The 22,760-nt window shown below is 42.5% G+C and overlaps 2 protein-coding genes across 2 annotated transcripts; both read left to right on the top strand.

The window, feature by feature from the left end:
- The first annotated feature begins 1,716 nt into the window (after nt 1–1,716).
- Nucleotides 1,717–3,261, top strand: kcna3a (potassium voltage-gated channel, shaker-related subfamily, member 3a). Its single transcript, XM_028576463.1, has one exon. The coding sequence runs from the start codon at nt 1,717–1,719 to the stop codon at nt 3,259–3,261; it is 1,545 nt and encodes a 514-aa protein (XP_028432264.1).
- A 14,499-nt stretch (nt 3,262–17,760) lies between these two features.
- Nucleotides 17,761–19,302, top strand: LOC114554548 (potassium voltage-gated channel subfamily A member 2). The gene has a single exon (XM_028576458.1). It carries the CDS (start codon nt 17,761–17,763, stop codon nt 19,249–19,251), a length of 1,491 nt encoding a protein of 496 aa, XP_028432259.1. The 3' UTR covers nt 19,252–19,302.
- Nucleotides 19,303–22,760: the final 3,458 nt, after the last annotated feature.

Raw genomic sequence — 22,760 nt, 5'->3', positions numbered from 1 at the left:
ACAATTGGGCTGTAAAATGAATAGTTTAAGCTTTTATGGCTTTTAATAGTTTGTCTTAGTAGAGTGAGTTGCATGTGGGCACTGCTCAAGAGGGTCCAAAATGGTCCCTGGTTTAATGGAAGAGAAGGTTTTAAGTGGTTAATGAAGCAGTTAAATGCAATAAAATTGTCGGAATCATTTTTTTTTTTAGCCTTGATCATTTTTGAACATGGGCTAATAGCCTAAACTCCAATTTATTACCTCCGTTTTATTATGCTGCTGAAGTCTGCTTTTCTTTTTATACACAGTACTCAGACAGTGAGAGGTTTTCCCATGCCCTGAACTAATTTTTTTCAGGCAGCGCAAAAGAGGTCAAGAGGTTTTTTAGATCAGTGTCATCCGCTTTAAGAGGATTTTCCGAGTATGTTCATATAGCGGAGTACTAAATGTTGCCATGTTTGGATAGAAGAGAGGCTCAGCTTTCCTTTGGGTGTGACATGTTGAAGTTAAAACCCAGGGTTGCACAATAAAAATAAAAAGAAGAGCAGACTGTACATTAGATATGAATCTCATTTGAACTCATTAACCCCGTGCACGTGCTCCATGAAGCCACAGACGGTTACAGGCGCCTTTGATGAAAGCTTGTCAGTTGTCACTATGAATTACAAACAACACTGTTTTTTGCATTTTCGTCATGAACCACAGCTGTAACAAAGACCGACACTTGAGACGCTTCTTTGATGCGATTCTATCACCACATGGCGGACAGGCTTCTTTTTCTTTCCGAATGGAAATGAGGTGCCTGATCCCGAGGCTTCTGTGTTCTGTTAATAAAAAGCATATTTAGACGAACGCACACGTGGACTGTGTACAGAACTCAGCTTAACACTCATGTGCTGGCGAGTGCGCGCATTGATTTCCAAGCTGGCACGCGCTTGTTTTCAGCACCAGGGAGAGAAACAACAGCCCCCATCAACAACAAGAACTAAGACACCCCAAAAAGCAAATAAATAGTTTGTATTCATCTGGTTTGGACTGTGCATATCTGGACATCAACAGTTTAGCTTTCTGCTGTTAGTTGAGCTTCCCTTAAAACCCTGATGACATCACCAGCTCAGTTTCTGAGGGAAAAGTGAGGCAATGAGTGGTGACAACATCATTTGCTCTGTGTCAAAGGTGTTCGACGCAATCAGACTTTATTGCAGACACGCATTGCTAAAGAGGGCATTGCTCCTGGATGTCTTTTCCCTTTTGGTTTTTCTTGAAGTAGGCTAAACTCGCTTTAAATGCCACTGACAGAAACCTGTGAATGTTTTAAGACAGCAGTGCTGATCTATAGCTTCGTGTCTGCGTTAATACAAGCTGATATAAGAGTGAGAGCTATATGAGCTCACAGAGAAATAATCTAGCTTTGATCAGGCGCGGATGTGATTTGATCAGGTGTTTTTGATCCACCACTGAATGAAGGTGTGTGCGCTCGACATTAAGTGTCAAGTTAATTTCCGATTGGGCGGTTGGTGTGGACGTATGTCAGACATATGAGCGCCGTGGGCGGGTGTCGACGTGTTTGTAAAGGGGGGAGGCAGAGGGGAGCGCAGCGCTTCAGTGTGTGGATATGCGGAGATAGGTGATGGTTAGAAGAGATGTAAGTGGCGTCGGCCTCGGCTCTCCAAAGCTGTAGGCTTTGGATGGGGGAGGCGTGGCGCACTCTGCCCCTCCAGACCGAAAACCACCTGTATGGATGACCAGTCCCTTAGCGTGATCAAGCCCCGCTCGTCCGCCAGGCACAAGGGCAGCAACGCGACAGACAGCCGGGGTTATGCCGAGCTGGAGAGGGGCGTCATGACGGTGGAAAACATGCTGGAGGACCCCGCCGTGCTCTCGGCGCCTCACCTGTCGGTGGATCGATATGAGCGCGGCCGGCAGGGATGCTGCGAGAGGGTGGTCATCAACATTTCGGGTTTGCGCTTTGAGACGCAACTTAAAACTTTCAACCAGTTCCCAGACACGCTGCTGGGGGACCCCAGGAAAAGGATGCGCCACTTTGACCCACTGAGGAACGAGTACTTCTTCGACAGGAACAGACCCAGCTTTGATGCCATCCTGTACTACTACCAGTCAGGGGGGCGCATACGGAGACCTGTTAACGTCCCCATTGATATTTTTTCCGAGGAGATCCGGTTTTATCAACTCGGAGAGGAGGCCATGGAGAAATTCCGTGATGATGAAGGTTTTATAAAAGAAGAGGAGCGCATACTGCCCAAAAAAGATTTCCAAAAGCAGGTTTGGCTTTTGTTTGAGTATCCTGAAAGCTCTGGACCAGCGAGGGGAATAGCCATAGTTTCAGTGCTTGTTATTTTGATTTCAATTGTTATTTTCTGCATGGAAACTCTGCCGGAATTTCGGGATGAGAGAGACCAAGCCACAGTGGCACCCGCTGCCAATGGTACTGCTCCCTACGTGCCAAGCCCGTTCACAGACCCCTTCTTCATCATAGAGACCCTGTGCATCATATGGTTCTCTTTCGAGTTGCTGGTCAGGTTTTTCGCTTGCCCCAGCAAAGCTACCTTCTCCAAAAACATCATGAATATCATTGACATCGTCGCCATAATCCCCTACTTTATCACTATGGGCACTGAGCTGGCCGAGAGTGAAACCAACGGCGGCCAGCAGGCGATGTCCCTCGCCATCCTGAGGGTGATCAGACTGGTGAGAGTCTTTCGCATTTTTAAGCTGTCGCGTCACTCAAAGGGACTTCAGATTTTGGGACAGACCCTCAAGGCCAGCATGAGGGAGCTCGGCCTGCTCATATTCTTCCTTTTCATCGGAGTTATTCTCTTCTCCAGCGCGGTTTACTTTGCAGAAGCAGACGACCCCTCGTCCAGTTTCACCAGCATCCCAGATGCGTTTTGGTGGGCAGTGGTCACCATGACCACTGTCGGATATGGAGACATGCATCCGGTGACCATTGGTGGGAAAATAGTGGGGTCTCTGTGCGCAATAGCAGGCGTGCTGACCATTGCCTTACCCGTGCCAGTGATTGTGTCCAATTTCAACTACTTTTACCACAGGGAGACTGATGGAGAGGAGCACCCACAGTATGTGCACACCAGCAGCTGTGAGCACCTCCCCTCGGAGGAGCTGAGGAGGTCCTGCAGTTCCTCATCCCTCAGCAAGTCTGAGTACATGGTGATAGAGGACAGTGCGTTCAAACAGCCTAACTTCACCACCGAAAACAACCAGAACTCTGTCAACATCAAAAAGATCTTCACAGACGTGTAAATGAACCCCAGAATGGATCATTTATGGAGCATGAAGACATAGTAGCTATAATATAGTTTATATATATATATAAATATATAGCCAATGTAATCAGTATATATCTGTGAATGAACGTGCGTAAATATCCGTTTTAACAAGTCATTTAATGTTTTTTTTTTTAACGTAAGCAAACGAGAAATACCGAGATCTATTTCCAGTGTAGATTCATATGTTATAAGTATTTCTCTGAGATCAAAAAGTATTAATATGACCCAAAAACACTTGTAGGCCTACTGGAAAAGTATTTATTTTGGCTCAAGCTGTTAGAAAAAAACATTTAATGAACACATAAACGGCTTGTTAAAACGGATATATTAGCAGAGTATTGTGCCACACGATGCCTACATATCTTGTAAACGCGAAAGTTGTTAGTGTTCATGATTTGGATACACGTGTAGCATATAGTGTACTATAGTGAAAAACGACGTCTTGTGCTTCGTGGCAAGAAACTTTTCATTTTCCAGTAATGTTATGACTAGACTATGTTAATTCATATAGCCAAAAGCCTGTTTAGGTTATATTTAGTATCATAACCTGTCAATATGTTGGTCTTGTTCACATGATTATTCAGGTAAAACACAGTGGTGTCGATGGGAACGCTTATCATAACAATGAAATCGAGCTTTTCGTAAAATTGTATTTTTATTCAGAACTGCCTATATTACCTATATTAAATAAAACGGAAATTAACTGACCCCGACTCAAAATTTCATTCTAACCTTAGACATATCTATTATCATTGCAAATTTCGTCCAAAGCGAGCAGAGAGGAACGTGAAATATAAAAAGTGTGAGTACGCGTGATTTGAGGTAACGTGCGCTCTTACAACAGGATGAAAACAGCGTGGATGAAGGGAGGGAGAGCGTGCAGAACGCCCCGCCTCCTGCTCGCTGAGCCCACCTTGTGATGCAGTCTCCATGACGACGGTGGTAACCCAGTCTGATATTACCATGGCATTGTATTGCATTTTCACACTTTTTCACAAGACTTTCCAAAGGTGGTTCATTATCACATTTAGTCCTTGGAGGGGGGGAAGAGGCAACATGTTTTTTTTCTTCTTCTTCTTTTTGTTGATATGATGTTAAATATGTTGAGTGCCATTCAACCGGATGACTTCAACATTCAGCTTCATGAGGAATCATAGACAAGCTGAAGGATCTGATGGGACAACATTTCACTGGAATTGTACCTCGTACGACTTTATGTGACAATTAAAAATTGATTGATTGATTGAACTAGCAATAATTTAGCATGTATGGCCTCAGGCAATGAGCTGGAAGACCTGTAGAAATATAGCCTGAGGGGAAAATGATGAAAAGCTGTATCAATGCAGCCACTCTTGAGTTTCCCTTTACTAAAACCACCTCAGCTGCTCTGTGAGCTTCATTCTCTGAGTTGGCATGCCAACTATGTCTGACGTCAGCTACCTTTCATCGTCGCCAGCAGACATGTGCACGTGTGCTATGTGGTACAAAGTGGCTGACTTTTATAATTGTTAATGCTGCAACCAATGATTATTTTCATTATAGACTCATCTATTGATTATTTTATCAGTCCAATAATTGATAATTTAATCTATAGCCTTTATGTTATAAAATAGTGAGAAAAAAGGTGTTATAAGTTCCCAGAGTCTAAAGTGACGTCTTGTTTTGTTCAATTTAAAGTCCAAGTATTCAGATTACAATGACGTAATCAGAGAAAAGTAACGAACCTTCACTTTGGAGAAACTGGCAGCAGAGAATGTTTGGCTAACTATTTTGATCATTAATTATCATTTTGAGTTTTTTTTTTCAAGCAAACATGCCAATAAATGTTCTATCAGTTGGTTAATCCATTAATCAAATATACATTTTAGCTCCAATTATTATATTTTATTTTATTTTGTTTTATGGAGTACCAGTAATTAGGTGTGCTTTCTGATCAGCACAATGTTCATTGCTATTTATTACTGTATAATCAATATAAGAAGACACATTTGTTCAGAATTAAATGGTAATGACTGCAATTTTTTTAGAAACTACTGCCTGTATCATTAAGTAGTTTAAATGATGTTGTATTGCTGCTGGGCGGTAGGTTTAATGGTGTTGTTTTTGAACTGAGGCTTCATCATTTTGAATATAGCTCAGTGCTTCTCTCTAGTGGATCAACTGAGTTATTACTTTTGGGAAGGAGATTGATATTGAGCTTGTGCTCATTATATTTAGCCCCTTCCTTTTAGACTTGATCAGTCTTGAAGATTTAATATATTATTGTGCCTTAATCATAATAGTGATATCCAATTTATAATGTAGTCCGCATTTTGTTCTAACTGCCTTAGACTTTCAGAGCCCTTTTTAACAACTCAAAAACATACCAACATTGTTTTATTAATTTGATGCTTTTCCTGATTTTATGGGAACTGCTTATGAGCACGATTTTGAATTGATGACGTTTCAGAAGTCTGCCAAAGAAAATGACCTATTGCTTTTGTTTGAAGCCTCAGGGACTTTAACTGTAAAATATAGTCATATACAATGGATTTTCGTATGCTCCTATATGTGATTGGTGTTGACAATACTGTTTAAGCAGCAGTACCCCTCCCAAATACCAATTTGTCTCTTACTGATATTTTATAACAATTATTTTCTACGGGTCCTCTTGCTACTGTACATTTCTTTCTCTGAATATTTCTTTGCCATATAAATACATCTGTTCATGCATAGCTCATATTACATATAAAACATATTAATGATGTCCTCCTTTGGTGTAATAACAATGCCTTATGGTCATATTTAGTCATCTTCATCAAATGTGCAAGGCCCTTTGTGACATAGGAAAGGGTTACCACTTCAATACTTATTTAGGTATTGGGTTTTATTCAGGTCAGAATAAAAGAAAATATGCATATTGAAGAAAAGGTTGATATTTGCAGTACTTGATTCTGTGAGACTCCAAACAATGAGGGAGGAATAATGTTTTGTTCCAGACTCTGCCATGTGATTTGTCACGCAGGTCAGGAAACTACCATATAATTCCACAGAGGCTTTTAGTTTGACCCACAATTCTTAGGTTTCCTAATTCCCAGTAGGACAAAGGGAAACCCGTTTGTAAGCTTGAGTGCTAAAACACTTCTCCTCACTCAAACTCAACATGACAGCACAGAAGTTGATGTGAAGGTTTCTTTAAATTCACTTTCAGCTGTTACAAAGCAAAATCCACTTCTAGAATCACACGACAGCTCATGAAGTCTGTTCTGTAAAGCAACATTTTAACAAAATACTTAATGGCAATGAACTTAACACTCTTCTATAATATACTTACAGAATGGTTCCAATAACATGTTGCATGATTTTCTATAACCCACTTCCATATTCATAATACCGTATACTGGACAGGTAACTTCTAATTTGCCATGAAAATAATTAGGTTGAGTTCAGGTTAAGCATTTGTTTGGATAAGTGTATTTTCTTATGGTAAGATTTGGGCCTTGATGACAATAATTTAAATGTCTAACTTCAGAAACTGCCTCTTTTAGTAACATGTGATCCAAATTTGAGTGGTATATACAAAGACTCCACATACAAACAAAAGCACCTAAAAGAAGTAAACACAACATTTGAAAAAAAGAATAGAAGGCTAGAACATATAATATGACCGTCGACATTTATAGTCACTTTTAAAGTGAAGCAGTTTAGCATTGAGTTTCACAGATTTAACCCTTCGTCCACTTAGTTTTACTGACACAAGGTCAAAGCCCATGCGGTCCGCAGTTTCAGGTGCTCTGCCTCCGAACTGCTGAGTGGCTTTGTTCCCTCTGTCCCTACTGGAATTTAAGTCCTTCTTCAATGTATTTTTAACCAGGGGAAATGTTACCCAGGGCCATTAATCATCTCCCACAGAGTGCACCTGCAGTTCAGCCTGTCTTGTTCTGGCTTGTGGAGAGGAAAGAATCGCATTAGAGTTGAACTTCTTTGACCTAATAGGCTGAGATATTGTGGCCTCATGAGGAGATCAATGCAGCTTTTACAGTATTTGAATAAATAAAAGGAATGCTGAAAGTTATTACACAGCCTCAATTACCAAGACATGAGTCCACATTTCTTTTAAAATTCAGGACCATGTAGTTCTTAAACTAAATTCTTTTCTTGACGTGTCCCTTTGTTCCATGTAGAGCTGGGTATCAAACTGCAGTACCAAAAGCTGGCATTGAAGCTACATTTATCAATATTTCTGCCTTAACAATGGAGGGGTGCTTTACTGAGCGTTTTTGCATCTTTTAGCTCAATGTTTTGGTTTGCTGGCCTGCAAACTCTGCTCTTATTAATCTTCCAGGTGCAGCAGGCTGTTTTCAGCAAAAAGCTGTGATAGGCAGATCACAGTATTAAGAAAGAGATTTAAAGCAGGATGGACACTTGCGACTTTAATGTATCTGCTAGTTGTAAAATGTGTCCTAATGTCTAAGTGTGTGTGTGTGTGTGTGTGTGTGTGTGTGTGGTACGCATGGATGCACTCTGCTGAGGGATCCTGGTCATTGAAGAAAGTAGTGGATAAAACGTGCATATGAGCTTGCATGCACACAAATGCACACAACAGACGCAGGAAACCGCAAACAGTCAGCTCCGCAGCTGGTCCTCTCTGATACTGCAGCTGCAGGCACATATGAGGAGTCCAGGATCATGCTCAGTTGAAGCTGGGGGGGAGAGGGGTAGAGGGGACCCTGGGCTTCCCCTCTCCTCTCCTCTCCTCTCCTCTCCTCTCCTGCTGTCCTCATCATGCCAACATTCCCGACATGAGGAGTGATGCCTCTAATGATAAAAGGGATTTTACTGAGCCTTTGGGGGGGGGGGGGACTACGCACGGCAGGAAGCATGATCGGTCCGCGTACGGTAAAGGCAATTCTGTGTTACCTTATTTGACAGAAATCTATGCATTTCCCTGTTATTTCTGACAATTTGATAAACAGATTTGAGTAAATTAAACCTCAATTAACAAAACTGGTTAAAAAAAAATATATATATATTTAAATAAATCACCAGGAGTCCGGTTCAGACTCTGGAGATAAATCTGAGATTAGCTCTTAGATTAAAGTTTATTTTCTGCTTGTTCAAAGGTTGTTTGGTAAATTGCTCTTAAACACATTAAGAGAGGATTTAAATCACTATTTTTATTCTCAATTCTTTTTATTTTGGTGCTGGTGATTTTTCTTTGGGGCCGGCTAAAACCTTTTTGGGGGGCGCCAAAAATTCCTCTATGCAGGAAAAACCCTGGATAAGCAATGTGTGCCAGCAGAGGTGCCTCTTGTCATCCTTGAACTTTACCAATTTATGACCCATCGGTGAAGGGAAGAGGGGAAGGAAGTGGCTAAGCCCGGTACAGTTATTCACAGCTCTGCACGTTTTTCCCCTTGCTCTGATGGTATTTTTATGTGGTACAGTATTTGCCTTAAAACTGTAACTCAGCACTGCCAAAAATGGAAACCATGAGACATATTGCCATTTATTTCTCTGGGTGCCATTCATCCATCTGCTCTTTGGAGAACATGTAATGGCACTCTTGGGGCTATTCATAAAGTTAATTCTTCTGCTTCGAGACTCTATGTTCGGGGCTTTCAGTGAGAGAAAGGAAAGCCCAGAAAGTATGTCAGAGAGAGCATATATTACGCCCACAACCCTTTTCTGCCCTGCAGGGAAGACGTACTAAAGCTAACAATGAAACCAGTTTTCATTCAGGCAACATATGCTGGAAAACATGTCCCAGGTGTGGATCTGTGAAACAAGGAAGAAAATAATTCACACATTTTACACTTTTTCTACCCACTAATTCATTTTTTACTAATGCAGCTGACTGCAGGAAAATGAAAAGTGCTTTGTCATCGTGCTGTAACTTTACCTGAAATATCCCAGCGGCACCAGAGACAGCAGGTGTGATGTCATTGCCGAGCCTCCTCCCACTGCTGCCCCTATAGAGATGGTCTCCGTAGCAACCAAATGAGGCTGAGCAAAAGATTCACCCAGATACAGTGAAAATGCTGACTTTGGACATTTTCTGTGCTTTTTTGCGCTTTCAAAGAGTCTGTTCATCTTTACCTTAAGGGACATGATTAATATTTGAGGGAAAAGTCAGATGTGTTTGGTGATGAGGTAATGTGATCCTGGAAACTGTGCAGCCCTGGCTCATCCCTCAGGTCTCCTGTAAGCCTCAGCTGGGTCCGGCAGCAGCAGACTGCAGACCAGACTGCTGCATGAGGCTGAGGGAAATATTTTGGTTCCTCAAGTCACTGGCAAACAAAAAGCCGAGGATTGCATCATCACAGTGACACAGTAGCTGTTACTGTAAATCTCATAATGTGCATCTGTGCTGCAGCAAACAAACACTGCAGCCTATTCTTCCCCCAACGTAGTAAAGCAGACCTGAATATGCTTAGTGCTCGTCATTTTAATGCCAAATTATTTGTTGCACTTTCTAAAACACGAAAAGGGAGCAAAATCCAGGATTTGCTAAACTATTCAGGGGTGGAGCAATGTGTTGCAATAAGTCACTGCAGCAAGCAATGCATAAGGTCAAAGCTTATTGTCAGACACAATCAGCCTCATTTTTCTACTCTCACCCTCTTATATCATTATAGATATCATATTTCCAGTATGACCTTAGTGTAATTTAACCTGAGTGTTCCTGAAGCAAGCACTTACCGTGGCTTGAATTTCTCATTTATACAGGCTCATTGTGTAGCAAAGCATAAGGGTATCCCTGCAACATCAACACTGACTCACTCACTCACTGACTGACTGACTGACTGACTGACTGACTGACTGACTGACTCATAGTTCTTCCCTTCAGCATCAGTATCGCTCACTGAATTGAATGAAATCACAATTTTGTTGTAATTTTGCTGCTGTCAGTACAAATAAAGAAGCCGTATATTAAAGTGTGTGTTTGTTTCAGCCAAATGTTGCATGCTGTAACTTTTGACTTGCAGGCCAGCAGCATGTGTACACAGACACTGTTATAGGGTGGAAAATGTCCACAGGTAGTGACTGGTATTCTGCAAACCTATGAGTTTAGATAGTAAGCTAGTGCAGCGGGTGTGTGCGGACTTGTGAGGTTATCTGGGTAAGTGAGATGCAGCTTGGCAGTATACCGCAGCAGCAGTGTCCTTGTGTCTCTCCTGGTGTCTGGCTCTTTTCCAGTGTCTGCTCTCATCCTGCTGCTTCTCAATCTGATGAGCACGACTCACTCCCTTTTTTCTTCTCGTCCCTCTCTTTGCACAATGCTCTCTCTTCCCTATCCCTCCCTATATTTATCTCCATCCCTTCCTGTCTCTGCCTCAGATGTACTGTTTGCTCCAGGGACACAGAGAAGGACACAGGGAGCTGCATTGCTATACATGTGCGTACCTGAGCCACTCTTTTTCATTTCTTGCATCCTCTTCCCGAGCCCGGTCCTGTCGGCTGTATGTCCTGTATAACCAGCCTCTTTTGCCTCTCTCCTGAGCAGTGATACTGCAATGACTCATCTCCCAGAGGGTCAACACAATTGAGTTTCAGTGGCAATGCATTGGGGGAAAATAAATGTTTAGCACTAAGGTTGTGTGATTGCCAGATACACTGATGATTGGTAAAAAAACATGGTGGGAAATATAAATTTGTCAGTATATATAGGATGAGATCATTTTAGCATAAGATTCTCATTGAATATGTTGATCACTTTACATTAGAGAATTATCTAATGAGGAAATATACACAGGTGAAAGTTGCCTCATTATATCTAGAAGCAGAAAATCTGTTTTAATGCAGCAGCAAATCACATGATATGGAGAGCTTATCTGTTCCGTCTTATTGCATTATATTGGCCAGTGAGTCCGCTGGTAAAAGGAAGTGTGTGTGTGTGTGTGTGTGTGTGTGTGTGTGTGTGTGTGTGTGTGTGTGTGTGTGTGTGTGTGTGTGTGTGTGTGTGTGTGTGTGTGTGTGTGTGTGTGTGTGTGTGTGTGTGTGTGTGTGTGTGTGTGTGTGTGTGTGTGTGTGTCTGTGAGAGAGAGAGAGAGAGAAACCTGTGGCTGCTGCAATGCAGTATCAAAGAGCAAGGAGACATCCAGTGTTTTTTAGAAAAGAGCACTGCCCTCCAGGGACCGAGCTGAACAATACTGACACCTGGGGACTTTGGGTACAGCTAATTTTGCAGTGATTTTCTAGTATTTTTCTAGTGACCAACTTTTAAAAAAACGATAAGGAATACCATAGAAGGGAGTGTGACTGAGTGCAGAACCTCAATTTTTGGGCAGAGCATAGTCTGCCATATTGGTTTAAAACGCTGACCGGTTTCAACCTCAAAGGCTCTTGTTTACTTATTCTTTGATCAAATAGTTTTTACATGGCTGCCTGTGTTTAGACATTGAACATTAGAGAAATGCTGCCTTCTTTTGTATAATAAAAAAGGGTTTTATAGAAAATATCATCATATTTGTCAAAGTAAAGTATCAAAAAGTATACTTTAAGGTAATGTTTTGGTAATGGTACCAAAGCTCAGCTCCAATATAGGTACTAGTCATGGCCAGATGAACCTGTTAAGGGGGCTTTACTGTTGGGCTTCTACTGACCCCCCCTCCTGCTGCCCTCTGTACAATGTGCAAAATGTACCCTGGGGACACCTCCAGTCCTCCCATGATGGAAAAGTACTTAATTTCAATCCAATTACCAAATCCACTTGGCATGTAGTGAAACTGGGGCCTTTAGGCTTCTTTAAGGATCCGGGACCCTGGGGCAGTTTCCTGCTTTACCCAGTTGGCAATGCGGCCTTGGTACTAGTATTGAGATATTTCAAATGAAAGCTTGCATCAACTGTCTGGTCAGATTCATAGTTTACTTACTCTTTGAACTGATACCTTCGTTCTTGATCGAGATCAAAATTTAGCAAATTTGAGGCATCCTTATGCCCCTGTGGTTAAGATGCAGCATTTTACTGCAATGTCCCTGCATGGTTCCGGCTGGAGATTTCTAATTATGTACCTTTCCCTCTCATCACATTTCCTGTTTCTCTACTACTAGTAGTGATTCTATACAAAAAAAGGCCAGAATATCAAAAAGTATGAAAAGTTTTACCAATTTGAGACTATTCTTGGAGGGAAAGTTGTTACACAGCTGCTTGTGCTTAGTCAACATTCAACATTTGAGAAGGTAAGCTTATTTTTATTAAAATGAAAAAAGTTTAGTTTTTTGGTAGAAAACCATGTTTATGTGTCTTAAAGGAAGGCACTGTAAAAAGTAAACTCGGGTATCATATCAATACTAGTAATGAAAAAAACTTGAATGTAAACTGCCGTGTTTTTCATGAATGTTTCTGTAATCGTTTTTGTTCCATTAGGCGGTTGAGAAATTACTTGTCGTTTTAACTTGTGGCTCAGTGATAATGACCCTTCAGTTTCTCAGTCCAAAACATCAGATTGAAACGAGTCCTGAAATCAATACCTCTTGGAAACAAATTCATCGTTGTCACCCTCATCTACACAATCGCTAATTTTCACGTCCCCATGTGATTAGAACATGTACAGCATTTAGAGTGCTGGGACCCTTCTCTTTTAATTAAAGCAAGCCAGCTAATGCAAAGTGAACTGAGCTTTAGAGTCTGCATCAACAGCCTTTGTAATAGGCCCCCGTCTCATAAATAATGGCTGTGCTGTCATGAGGAACCTGGGAAAGCCATTGAGAGATAGTGAGAGGCAGAGTTAGGATGATTTCCGGTTTTGCCGCTCATTCCGGTGTACGAGCTCAAACCGCTTTTGATTTATAGAAAGCAGCTGAATTGGCATTTGTCATTATGACACATTCTGACAAATTAAAAAATAGCCTACATCAGCAACCTGTGCCGACGGCATCACAGCGTTAAATCTAACTTGTATTGCACGCAGTATTGGGCAGTAGCGTTACTAGTTTAATTACTTTTCAATGGCGTTGGTGTTTTCTAAATCAAATAGCTTTTATGTATCTTAGCTCTTTTATTGATAAAGTAGTGCGGTAATGCGTCCACACAAGCTAGATTTCCTCAAGCGTTTGTGAAGCTCAAGCGCAGCGGAGCTTTCTGCTGCAGTCTGAAATAAAACTGCTGAAGATTAGTGACGCCACCGCCATACATGGATGTGTAGGCCTATGTGTAGCGTAAGTTACATGGATGTTTAAAAATTTGCCTCAATGTAGTAAACTACTTTTGCTATGTTGCCGTAGCTTAGCTTGCTACATTCCTTTGGGAACTAACAATAGCTTTAGTGTAGTGAAGCTTCATGTCAGTAACTGGTAACTTTCACTAACTCACTGAACTTACCAACACTGGTAGTAAGCAATATGATTTTGTATAGTTTCATTTCTGGGATTGTTCCGGAATTCCACCGGATGTCCTTCACCTTCCGCTTTCTTTGTGTTGGCATTCTAAAGAGGACTATGGTTAACTGCTCCTCAGATCTCTGCAGGGTAAATCCAAACAGCTAGCTAGACTATCTGTCCAATCTGAGTTTTCTGTTGCATGACTGAAACAATTTTTGAACGTACACGTTCCACCAAAATATGTTCCTTCCCGAGGCTATTTTGCAGAGGCACCGTTTTGCGTCCGGCGCTTGGACATTTTGGATTGATTTAAAGAAATGCCAATAAACCAGAGCATGTTTTTCTCCCATCCCGGGAATGTTGTGTGGACTAGCCAGACCCTCCTCCGCAGTGCTGTGGAGGATGGATTCGAGACTAGCAATATGATAACATAATATTATATTTATAAAACAAACTAACAGTGTGACAGTGTCTACAGGCTATACACAAAGTTATGTTACTGCCAAGCCAAGCAGCGAAGGAGATCACATTTCAATAGCAGTAAGTTCATGAGTTAGTCTAAAAGAAAACTAAAACTGCAACAGCGATATGTAAACATTTTGGATTTGAAGCCTACAAAAGAGGTGAGGTGAGCTGAAAAAGACGAGGCAAAGTGTGATTGTAGGTACATCTCAGTTCTCTTACCTTGCCTCCCTTCCTCGCGTCTTAGTCCATCCCACCGAGAGACGCGAGGAAATCATGGGAGGGGAGAGGAATCGAGCAAATGTGTTTGAGAGGGATGAGATGTCCTTTCCTCTCAAGCATCACATGAATTAGTCAGCTGTTTGGGCGGAGTTAGCAACTCTTTCAGCTGTACAGCTTCCGGGAAGGCTGCTGTGGTGTATCCTCGATCACAGCTCCTCGGAGATCCCTCCTCCTTCGGAGCGAGGATCTATCAAATAAGAGTTGCGCCAAGTGTCCCACTCGGGAGTGGCTGCTGACTTAAGTGCAACACCCAGTGGTAAAATTGGGTCGTCTGGTCCAGTGTTTGGCTTAATATCACACCAGTTTGAAACATCGGCCTAGTGAGAGGTATCTAAGTGTGTGGCAGCAGAGACAGGCAGACCGGCAGAAGGTGACGAGGCTGGGAGCCGTGGTGGTCTCATGTCTGGCAGAAGTAACCTTGGCAAAGCAGAGTCTCACACAAATCATTCCGCTCGCCTCCCCCCACCCCCGTTTCTCCTTGTTCACCTCCTCCCCTTCACAGACAAGGGATTCCCGCTGACCTTTGGCTTCTCTGGAGGTCCTTTCTGGCGACGGTGCATTCATTCCCAGCTCCAGTCTTTATAGCAGGTAGGGGATTTACTATCGATCAGTTTGTTTTTCTTTCTGAATATAGCAGAGCACAATGATGGAGGTTTTGCTCTATTTTTGTCACCCTCCTATCTATTATTGATGAAGCTTCGTTGCCAGGAAAGGTTACAAACATAACTGCTGTAACAAGAGTTGCAGAAAGTAAACTCATGTTATTGCCTCTGTATATTCTAAAAATTTCAACAATAAGGCTTGGGAAAGACACCTGAATGAGAAAGACGTCCCCACAGACATGCATTTTTTGTGGGACAATGCTACTGAATAATCACGCTGAAGTATTTTCCAAAAAAAACTACAGTCTACAGTCAAGTAAGTTACTGTACTTGTCTGTTAAAACAGTTATTGTGTTGGTCACTCAACCTTGTCTCATCTTGCTAACTACAATAAATGTTTATCTGCCGATACTTGGCATTGCGGTTGGAGAGAAAAAAAATGAAACCATCTGACCAACAGCGGTGCTGCTGAACAATGCTGGAGATGTGTTGCCCTTTAATTTGCCCACACTGCAGATAAGGTAAGGAGTGGTAGGCTTCAGTGCGGATGGCGAGCGCGTTTTTTCGCCCTTGCCTTCTCCATCACCAGCACGTCTATTGGTATGCACAGCAGCGCCCGAATGCAGGTTTGACAAAGCTTTATACACGAGCGGCCACTGCTGACTACAGAAATCATTCACACACAAATATTTCACCTACAAAACTTCACCTCCAGCCGAGGTGAGACCATGCAGAACCAATAAAATCCACTTTATATTCATGTGTGTGTGTGTGTGTGTGTGTGTGTGTGTGTGTGTGTGTGTGTGTGTGTGTGTGTGTGTGTGTGTGTGTGTGTTTGTGCGCGGCGCTCTGGCTGAGTGTAGGCTAATTGCCTAATCTTATAGCCCACTACATAGTGCGAATCTTTAATGCATGTCGTCTCAAGTCAGTGTCTGAAGACGCTGCTCTGCTCACCATGTAGGCTATGAGGAGGAGACTCCCAGAACTGTCTGTGCACTAAACGTTGGGACGCACTTGACTCCACAGGAGCAGCTCAGACACTGCTGTTGTTTCATGTGGCGGGCGCATGCCTAGATAAGAAATATGTAGTATGTATGTAAATTGGCTTGAGTGACGGCAGATTATTCACACACTGACATGAAAAGAGGACTTATTATTGATAGGTCCCAGAACGCGTCTAATTGTTAAATCTTGCTAATAAGATTTATCTTCTTTTTTTTTTTTTTTTTTTTTAAAAAGCCCTCTCCCTCCTCCTCGCCTTTTCCCTCCCTTTGCAGATGTTGCCTCTCGATCTGAGCACCTTATCAGGATCATTTACCTTTGCGGCTGTCTGCAGCCACAGCTCGCCACACAGTCACGCTGGCGTGGAGGGGAGCAGCGGAGGCAGATCATTCTGCTGATCCCAGCACCTTTGCTTGTTAAGGGAAGCACCAGCACCTCCTTGATCGGTTCCCTCCTCCCTTTTTTTTTTGCCGATCGCCATCCCACGACAGCCTAACCGGAGGAAAGGAGCCGGGGAGGGGAAAGCGAGGACACACCCGCACATACAGTAGGCTACCCGTGTACAAGGCGAGGATGCTACTGCAGACAACATGAGGTGAATATCATCGACTGCCCCAAATTGGATTTTTTTTTTTTTACCCGCTCTGAAGACAGAATACCTGATTGTCGTGGCTGGTTATTCACCTTCCTACCAGTGTTCAGCAGGAGCATCAACTCACATCACATATGAAAAAGATGTCTGCAGGTATGAAGATCAAGATGAAGCAGCTTACCCATCATCTCTGATTTTGATTATATGTGTGTGTAAAAGTCTTGGTATTGCACTGATTTGCACCTCACTGGAAAACGTGATAATAGGCAATAAGCCTGCAGTTATAGATTTGTTGTAGGTTTCATAAGGATTTTATTTAGTAAAACTGTGCTCCCACTCTGTGAGTGGAGATGATGTAGACGAGATACAGTTTTTCTCTTGGAACCTATTTCCTTCTATGGATCAATTATTTATAGATGGTTTTTGAATATTTCAGAGACAGGCACCATTTCAAGACTAAAATGCTCCAACAAAACTAAACTGAAGTCAGTTAATATGAGGCGTGTGCGTGTGGGCTTGTTTGGTACAGCAGTACATCTTAAAAGTGTCTCGTACATTAGTGTTTAGACTGCAGTGGTTTTCTATGATATTCAGGATGCTGTCTGTATAAATGTGGTGCCTGCTGCATTGCCATATTCATGCATGGCCTCACTGCAAAAAGGTAGTCCCGTTCATCTCAGTGTGTTTTGGCCATTGCAGCAGATCAGTGTCCTAATTTATGAGCGTCTGTATGTTTTCTATGCCAGTTAGCCACTGAGTTTACCTGCATTCAAGTCATTTATATGCATTGCGGATGGCTTATATGCATTCATTCGAGTCAGGAGCAGGAGTGTCATCCTCAAGTTTTCATGAGCTGATTCATTATTGCATCGATTGCCTTCTCACGACAGTATAACTTTACATAACTCGTATCAAATCTACTGACATTGTTGCAGAGGGTGGCTTCATTTCCATCTCTTTTCAGTTGTTTAAAGCAAATTCCTGACATCTCTATGTCTATATGTATCTAAATGGTAGAAGTACTGAGTGCTGAATCATGTCTCCGGTTTACCTAACCTTGTTGTCTGTCTTTGCTTCATCTTTCCTGCATGCAGTCAGATCCTAGGTGACATCCTGTGGCCGTCAGGTCTTTACGGCGTTGAGCCCCCACCCTCTCCTGGCCCCTGCCTGCAGTTCTCCAGGCTGCAGGACCCAGACTCACTGAAAAGTGCAGGCCTCCTCCCCCTGCAGAATGACTGTTGCCACAGGCGACCCCTCTGACGAGGCGGCTACACACCCGGGGCAGGACTACGACCCGGAGGCAGACCATGAGTGTTGTGAGAGGGTGGTCATCAACATCTCAGGGCTGCGCTTTGAGACTCAACTCAAAACCCTCTCCCAGTTCCCAGAGACTCTGTTGGGGGACCCCAAAAAGAGGATGCGGTACTTTGACCCACTGAGGAACGAGTACTTTTTCGACAGGAACAGACCCAGCTTTGATGCCATATTGTATTATTACCAATCAGGGGGCCGGCTAAGAAGGCCGGTCAACGTCACCCTTGATATTTTCTCAGAGGAGATTCGCTTCTACGAGCTGGGCGACGAGGCCATCGAGATATTCAGAGAAGATGAGGGTTTCATCAAGGAAGAGGAGCGGCCTCTTCCTGATAATGAGTTTCAGAGACAGGTGTGGCTGCTGTTCGAGTACCCAGAGAGCTCAGGTCCTGCTAGGATTATTGCCATAATCTCTGTCATGGTCATCCTGATATCTATTGTCAGTTTCTGCTTGGAGACCCTCCCAATTTTCCGCAATGATGATGACGATATGCACAAGTCTCACTCGAAAGTCTATTCACCTGAGACCAATACCACAACCATCAGCTATACATCCACCTACTTCACTGACCCCTTCTTCATCCTGGAGACTCTCTGCATTATATGGTTCTCCTTTGAGTTTCTAGTGCGCTTCTTTGCCTGCCCCAGCAAAGCAGGCTTTTTCGGTAACATAATGAACATTATTGATATTGTTGCTATCATCCCTTACTTCATCACTCTTGGCACAGAGCTCGCAGAAAAGCCCGATGATGGTCAAGCGGGTCAGCAAGCCATGTCTTTAGCCATTCTCAGGGTCATCCGCTTAGTACGAGTGTTTAGAATTTTCAAGCTCTCACGTCACTCCAAGGGGCTTCAGATTTTGGGTCAGACCCTAAAAGCCAGCATGCGAGAGCTCGGTTTGCTTATTTTCTTCCTCTTCATAGGGGTCATCCTTTTCTCAAGCGCCGTCTACTTTGCTGAAGCTGACGAGCCCGAGTCACAGTTCGAGAGCATCCCAGATGCGTTTTGGTGGGCGGTGGTGTCCATGACAACAGTCGGCTATGGTGATATGGTCCCAACTACGATCGGTGGCAAGATCGTGGGCTCCCTCTGTGCCATCGCAGGTGTGCTGACCATTGCCTTGCCCGTGCCTGTCATTGTGTCCAACTTCAACTACTTCTATCACCGCGAGACTGAGGGTGAAGAACAGGCGCAGTACCTACAGGTCAACGTGCCCAAAGCCGATTCAGCTGAGGAGCTGAAGAAGAGCCGTAGCGGCTCCACCATCAGTAAATCGGACTATATGGAGATCCAGGAGGCTGTGAACAACAGCCGCGAGGACTTTCAGGAGGAGAACCTTAAGACGGCCAACTGTACGCTGGCAAACACAAACTATGTAAACATCACTAAAATGCTCACAGATGTGTAGTCATCTGCTATTTCCCTTCCGACACAGCCAGGAAATGTGGAGCAACTGGACGGGACATGTGTACAGCCTCCCACCTTACGTGTGCTGGAAATATCAAGGCAATAGAATTCAGGACATTGACGACGATAGACGGTGAAGAAAAAAAAAAATATTACAGAGACCATCCGCTTGCTCCTTGCTCATCCTGTCTTCACTTCTCACAACTTGCCCTTAAAACTCCCGAAAACTGTCAAACAGAGTGAAATTTCAAAATTTGCATTTCTGCATGGAGTTGGCTTTTTGTGTGTCTGTGTGTGGCTGTCTAAAAATGTCCTGCTCACAACAGTAGCCAACGGTAGTGCACAAAAAAGGGAAAAACACAGCAAGAAAAAAAAGAAAAAAAAGAAAAAAAGCAACACAAGCCCTGCTTTAGTCCCCCGTCCCTCTTTTCCCAAGGCACACTGCTCTGCCATGCGCTTTCTGAAGAGAATCCTACTCGCTCGCTACACATGCTGCTTCCTGGAGCCAATGTAACAAAACTGTCATACGCTCACACCATTTAGAAATAAGAGGATGCGTGAGCATAAAGCAAGCTCACTCCATCGCTGAAATGGCCTGTGGGTGACTTGTGACTATGTTGGTGGTTTAGTACACCACGTTATTTCAAGGATGAATGACAGCCGTCGGCGCTTAGCTTATGGTTCGACACCTTTTTTTCCCAGCAGACATCAGTATCTGATGAATGACTGAGAATGGCCTTGACTTTTCACTGCTTCGGTCTTACGTGTACTGTATGTATTGCAATGCAAGCTTTCCCCCTTCCATTCACCCAAAACTGGTCTTAGAGAAAGCTTTGAAGACAACTTGAATGTTTCTTCTCGTTTTGTTTTGTTGTTTGACACTGACACACACACACACACACACACACACACACACACACACACACACACACACACACACACACACACACACACACACACACACAAGCACGCAGTACCAATTCCAGTAGATAGGTAGGTTAACTGTGACTTAACTGATAGCCGGTAGGTGCTATTAGTAGTAAACATAGACAATAGATTAATGCATGACATTTTTATCTGAATGAGAATTTTCACTCATTTCTCGACTGCCACTTGCTTCATCACAACACTGTATATTTGTCTGTACACTGCCTTCTATAGAAATCTACACTTTAAAAAGGATGCCTGCAGGTAGCTGTTAAAAGAACCTAAAGCTGTATGTTAGAGGATTTCTTAAGGAATAATCACAAGGCCAAATCCTACACACTTATCAGGATGCGGTGTCCTCATCGATATTAACATTCCATGTAGAAGTCATTGCGTTAAACTTTTGCCAGGTCGCTGTAAACAGCTGAGCTGTGATTTCAGGCGTAAACTCACACTCTAGTTTTGGACATAAATCCCAGTCGCGGATGTGATAGACTTGCAGTGCTGTCTGTTTCACAGTTTGTCACACGATCACGTCCTCATAATCAAAATAGCGACTTTTAAGGACTCGTGTAGGCTATAGAATAACGCTTTGCCCCCAAAGCCTTTTTATCTGGATTTATGCTAGTGTTGCATGACCTCAAAAACATTCCTAGAAGCATGCATTTAAGGTCAAAGAAGCCAGACAAAAAAAGTACAATTATTACAATAGATATATGTATTTCTTATATATATATATATATATAAAATATATGTATACAGGCAGGACACATATACAGTACACATATACCTTTATTGGAGAATTAAAAAACTTTAAATAGCAATGTTTAAGAGAAAGCAAGAGCCTTTCCACAATGTGCAAATCATTGCCATGTTTTTAGTTTTAATAACAATAATAATTGTTCTGAGCACAGTTTCTCTTTTCTCCTGTTTTAAAAGCCTGTTGAGAGTGCCAAAGGACACACTCTTACACGCCATTTCAAAAGCATATCTTTGCTAGAGAGTTTTCCAGCAAACTTGAAACACGTTTAAATACAAAAAGTTTGCTTCACTTAGTATAAAAATTCCTTCTGTGAACTAAGTGTTGAAAGGCAGGGCAAAACTGTATCATCCCTAACCAGTCTTATATCACAACGATTTATATTGGCGTTAAAATGGTCAGAATTGAAATGGAGTCTGGCTGTCCTCTAAGAAGTCTTTAAATGCCATAAACTCAATCTGTCTTTAAAAGTTGGCATCAGATGTGAATTAGGTTCCGATTTCAGGATTGTGTCCAGCTGAGATTAATCCGCATTCGCTCAACACTGCCAAGGAACATTCAAAGGCAGTAACGTCAATATGGGAAGTGTTAATTAGCAGCAGTGTAGCAGATATTGGCTAACCTAGGGGTCCTCTGACTTCACTCCTGAGTCTCTTGCCTTTCTTCATCTTTTCACAGATGTCTTAGGTAATTAGAAAGGTGATGGATGATCTGTAGCAAGAATTGTCTAAAAGAATTCTGTCATGCCAGGATGTACATCTTTATTCTTAGGGTTTCATTCTGCTCACTACGGTCTTTAACCTGCAGTAGCAAAATGTTTTTAAGCCATCGCTGCCAATATATGCTCAGGATGCCTCGTCCGACTGCCTGACATGAGGCTTCTGATGTCTCTCTGTCCAGATCTGTGTCTGCTTTCATGTATCTTAAAAGGATTTTTAGAGAATCTTAGAGAACAAACTGGAGCAGTTATATTTGTTGCTTTTCCAAAAGTAGCATTAAGGTGGATTGAGATGTTAAAATGGTCTGTAACTCGAGGTAGGACCAGATTAAATAGTTGTTTAGCAATATTCCCATAATCCTTTGGTGGAGGGGTCTGTGTGGAGAACATAGTTTGTTTAAAAAAAAGAATGAACCTTAATGGACCTCCACAGTCCAACCAAGATCTTATTGATCATTGATTTGAGTATTGATGTGGGTGTGTTGATGCACAGCTATGTAGGAGGTGTGTGTGTGTGTGTGTGTGTGTGTGTGTGTGTGTGTGTGTGTGTGTGTGTGTGTGTGTGTGTGTGTGTGTGTGTGAGTGTGTGTGAGAGAGCGAGAAAGAGAACCACTGAATGTCATGGTCATAGTTGTACAGTTGCATTTATGCAAGAGCCATTTGCATATATCTGTATATGTGAAAAAAACAACATATTTCTCTATGCATGCAAATGCATTGTATCTTATTGTCTTCATTCCATTTTTTTTTGCACATATATTTATGATAAATGTTACAGACACATGCAACATTTATCTGTTATGTTTGAAATTGGGCACGTCACTGTACCTCAGCCACATACACTGTAGCAACTCATAGTCTGGAGTTCACAATGTTGTAGTTGAATATCGACAACTATTTCTGCTTAAAGCACAAAGACGAGTAGAATCATCCTCATCTGTATACCTGCAGATTTAATCTGTGAAATGTTTTTATTGAGTGGAAACAAAGTTGATTAAAATGATGTTGTATTGCTTTATAGGGAGCACCACCGCCTCAAAAACAAATGTCATCTCTCATGCTGAGGGACCCACCAGCAAATCTCCTCTCTGAGAAGGGTGCCCAA

Source organism: Perca flavescens, chromosome 4 (assembly GCF_004354835.1).
Source record: "Perca flavescens isolate YP-PL-M2 chromosome 4, PFLA_1.0, whole genome shotgun sequence".
Classification (NCBI taxonomy): Eukaryota; Metazoa; Chordata; class Actinopteri; order Perciformes; family Percidae; genus Perca; species Perca flavescens.
This window is presented reverse-complemented; position numbering and strand designations above follow the sequence as displayed.